Source organism: Pangasianodon hypophthalmus, chromosome 6 (genome assembly GCF_027358585.1).
Source record: "Pangasianodon hypophthalmus isolate fPanHyp1 chromosome 6, fPanHyp1.pri, whole genome shotgun sequence".
In the NCBI taxonomy this organism is placed as follows: domain Eukaryota; kingdom Metazoa; phylum Chordata; class Actinopteri; order Siluriformes; family Pangasiidae; genus Pangasianodon; species Pangasianodon hypophthalmus.
This window is the reverse complement of record NC_069715.1, coordinates 4,483,740-4,487,816: the sequence shown is the minus strand read 5'-3', so window position 1 is coordinate 4,487,816 and position 4,077 is coordinate 4,483,740. Positions and strand designations below refer to the sequence as shown.

Sequence of the window (4,077 nt, the reverse complement as noted above, 5' to 3'; positions counted from 1 at the left end):
CATAGGAATATTCATCTTAAGCACTTAAGCACCCATTATCCAGAGGTTTAAAAAAGACTTAATATGACATCAAGGCCCACTTCTTTCAGATTAGAAACATGTCACACCTCCTTTGGCTGTGACCCGCATGAATAACTTGACTATGGAGAATTTGCATTACCTTCTACATAAATACCACAGATTATTTCTGTTCACTGAGCTGACAAATCAGACGAAGGGCACATTCATTGACTCTTTCTCTCAATATCTGTTCTCTAGACCTTCTAGAGCTGCATAGATTGATGGAGTCAATCTTTACTCTCTTGCATATAGTAATAGCCATCATCAATTCTTCCAGTGCCCAAGAGACTACTTGCAGCCTGCATGGAGACCCTGCATACCCACAACTATTGAAGGATGGTGATTTCATAGTTGGAGGAATTTTCCCCTTCCATAAAAAATGGGAGATCATCGACTCTTCCTATTCAGTTGTACCGGCAATAAATTGCATGAGGTAAGCAACCTAAACATTAACTGAAAAATATAACCTACACTTGTCAATAATGTAAGCAGTAGTTTTGTCATATACAGAATAATGTACATGAATATATATACTATCTGATTTTTTAAGTGTGGAATTCAGAGCCTTCCAGTATTCACAGACCCTGATCTATGCAATAGAGGAGATCAACAACAGCTCTTCTTTACTGCCTGGTGTCTCACTGGGCTACAAAATTTTTGACACCTGTAATTCTGCAGCACTGGGGGTAAAAGGTGCAATGACACTTTTGAATGGAAATGAGAACTCAGTCTCAGATCAGATCTGCACAAAACCAGCCCAGGTGCAAGCCATAATAGGAGAGACATACTCATCAGTGTCCATGGCTATAGCAAAAACTATTGGACCTTTCAGTGTGCCCTTAGTAAGAAATTATTTACTTATTTATTCTTTTAATAACAAAATGATATTTACAACAATCTTATTAAAGACATTTTATAGCTCATTTAAGCTAATAATTATGTTAAAGTAGAAAAAATACTGATAGTCTGATATGCTGTAACTATGTGAATCTAATTTTAGATCAGTTACTATTCTACTTGTGAGTGTCTGAGTGATAAAAGGAAATATCCTTCATTTCTGCGCACTATTCCCAGTGATTATTACCAGACCTTAGCACTTGCAGAGATGGTCAAGCACTTTGGCTGGACCTGGGTGGGAGCAATAAGAAGAGATGATGACTATGGTAATAATGGGATGTCCGCATTTACTAAAATTGCTGAGCAACTTGGCATATGCTTAGAATATTCCCTTCCATTTTATAGAACCTACTCACAAGAAAAAGTGTTGAGAATTGTTGATCAAATTAAAAGTTCCACTTCTCGAGTGATAGTGGGATTTGTCACTCCCTGGGACCTGGAGATTTTGCTTCATGTATTTTATGAACACAACATCACAGGATATCAGTGGGTGGGAAGTGAGGGATGGATTGCTGATCTAATAGCAGCTACATTGGATAAGTACAATATTCTGCAAGGAGCTATTGGGCTAGCAATTCCCAAAACAACAGTAACAGGTTTGAAGGACTTCATTCTAGATATAAAACCATTGAAAGCTGTAGGCAGTGGCATTTTTACAAAATTCTGGGAAGCTATGTTTACTTGTACACACACAGTGCAGAATAACTCAGAGAACATACCAGTCTGCACAGGAGAAGAGAAACTATCTGAGGTGGCAAACACATTCACTGACATGTCCTTGATGCCTATTTTCAGTAATGTGTATAAAGGAGTATATGCCATTGCCCATACACTCCATGAACTTCTTGGCTGCAAACAAACATGTTCTATAAAGAAGCAGCCTGATCCTTTCTCAGTGAGTTAACAGTATTTTCAAGGCAAATTTTTGTACTTCAAAGATGATATACAGAAGCTGTGTTAATATATATATAAATATGCATACAGCTGTCGATAAATCTGCCTGATGACATTGTGATAATGTATGATAAATTTTGTCTGGGTTTGAAGACAATATACATCATGTTTTGAAATGAATTTTTTCTTAATTCAATTAAATATTGTTTGTATAGCAATGTAATAAAGCAGATGTTTGTTTGTTTTTTTTTCATCAGTTTTTAGAACACCTCAGAAAGGTGCGTTTCAAGACCAAGGAAGGGGAAGAGGTTTATTTTGATAAAAATGGTGATCCTCCAGCAAGATATGAAATAATAAATTGGCAAAAAAGTAGCAAACACCAATATAAATTTGTCACAGTTGGACTTTATGACTCCTCTCTGCCTGCCCAGGATCGATTAGCAGTAAATATGACCTCCATTGTCTGGGCACAAAATATAAATCAAGTGAGTATTTGGAGAAATATATGACTTGGTCTCATATTATGTGTATGATAGGGTGTTCTTATGTTGTGTACTTCAAGTAGTTAGTTCAATTCAATAACTATTGTTTTTTTTTATTGGTTCTTGGTTTATGTATTTTCAGTGGTTGGTTTATGTATGCTTAACGAATGTTTAAATGTTAAAACAGCATTTAAGAAAATATTTAACAAAATTAAACTTTTGCCTTGGTCATAGGTGCCAAAATCCATATGTAGTGAGAGTTGCCCCCCTGGAACAAGAAAGGCTGTGCAGAAAGGAAAGCCTGTCTGCTGTTTTGACTGCATACCATGTGCTGACGGAGAGATCAGTAATATGTCAGGTACAAAAACAGCCTGAAACAAACAAACAAATAAACACACACATTATATATATATATATATATATATATATATATATATATATATATATATATATATATATATATATATAAATTTATAATACAGTCAACAATTCTTGCAATGGTAACAAATTTAATAAATTTTAATAAATTTTGCTCAGTGTTATATGTTTCTTATTCTCTTTTGTACTCTGTCTCTCTCGCTCTTTCTGTGTGTGTGTGTGTGTGTGTGTGTGTGTGTGTAACAGATTCTATTAAATGTGAACAATGCCAGCAAGATTACTGGTCAAATCCAGACAAAGATGAATGTGTAAAGAAAGAAACTGAATATTTGTCCTATGAAGAAACTATGGGAATTTTGTTAACAGCAGTGTCAATCACTGGTGCATTTATGACAATAATAATAGCAATCATATTCTTTAGATATAAAAATACCCCAGTAGTCAAAGCAAACAACTCTGAACTGAGCTTCCTGCTGCTCATCTCTTTGACTCTGTGTTTCCTTTGTTCACTTACTTTCATTGGCCGGCCCTCTGAGTGGTCCTGTATGCTGCGTCACACAGCATTTGGGATTACCTTTGTCCTCTGCATCTCTTGTGTTCTGGGAAAAACTATTGTGGTGTTAATGGCTTTCAGGGCTACACTTCCCGGCAGTAATGTCATGAAATGGTTTGGGCCTCCACAACAGAGACTCAGTGTTCTCATCTTCACTCTCATACAGGTTCTTATTTGTGTGCTTTGGCTGATGATTTCCCCCCCATTCCCTTTCAAAAATCTCATGCACTATAAGGAAAAGATCATTCTTGAATGCAATTTGGGCTCAAACATAGGTTTCTGGGCTGTGTTGGGTTACATAGGATTTTTAGCACTTTTGTGTTTCATTTTAGCTTTTTTGGCTAGGAAGCTTCCAGATAATTTTAATGAAGCTAAATTCATCACATTCAGCATGTTAATGTTCTGTGCAGTTTGGATAACTTTTATACCAGCTTATGTCAGCTCTCCTGGAAAATTCACTGTAGCTGTAGAGATATTTGCTATTTTAGCTTCAAGTTTTGGTTTACTCTTCTGTATCTTTCTTCCAAAGTGTTACATAATCATCCTAAAGCCAGAGAAAAACACTAAAAAGCAAATTATGGGAAAAGTGCCTGTTCAATAAATTAATAGTTTAAATATGTTTGATTATTACGGACCAACATGAATTGTGTCATCCAGTGAACCCCAAACCTTACTCCTGAGGTCATTTCTTCATTTATATTTTATGTACTTTATTTGAAATACTGGACAATATAGCACTGATTGCCATAGCAATGATTGTGTGGGCTGCCCATATCAAACCAGTAAGGGCATGATTGCATGTTAAGACTAATA

The 4,077-nt window shown here is 35.8% G+C and overlaps 1 protein-coding gene across 1 annotated transcript; it reads left to right on the top strand.

Annotated features, from left to right (window-relative positions):
* Positions 1 to 281: 281 nt before the first annotated feature.
* LOC113534610 (extracellular calcium-sensing receptor-like) lies at positions 282 to 3,865 on the top strand. The gene is made up of 6 exons (XM_026927530.2): positions 282 to 493; positions 611 to 902; positions 1,061 to 1,852; positions 2,109 to 2,336; positions 2,568 to 2,691; positions 2,958 to 3,865. Exons 1-6 carry the CDS (start codon positions 282 to 284, stop codon positions 3,863 to 3,865), a joined length of 2,556 nt encoding a protein of 851 aa, XP_026783331.2.
* The last annotated feature ends 212 nt before the right edge of the window (positions 3,866 to 4,077 follow it).

Coding starts and splice junctions, on each gene's coding strand:
- LOC113534610 (XM_026927530.2), top strand. CDS start 282: ATGGAGTCAATCTTTACTCTCTTGCATATAGTAATAGCCATCATCAAT. Junction 494..610: donor CCGGCAATAAATTGCATGAG/GTAAGCAACCTA, acceptor TGATTTTTTAAG/TGTGGAATTCAGAGCCTTCC. Junction 1,853..2,108: donor AGCAGCCTGATCCTTTCTCA/GTGAGTTAACAG, acceptor TTTTTTCATCAG/TTTTTAGAACACCTCAGAAA.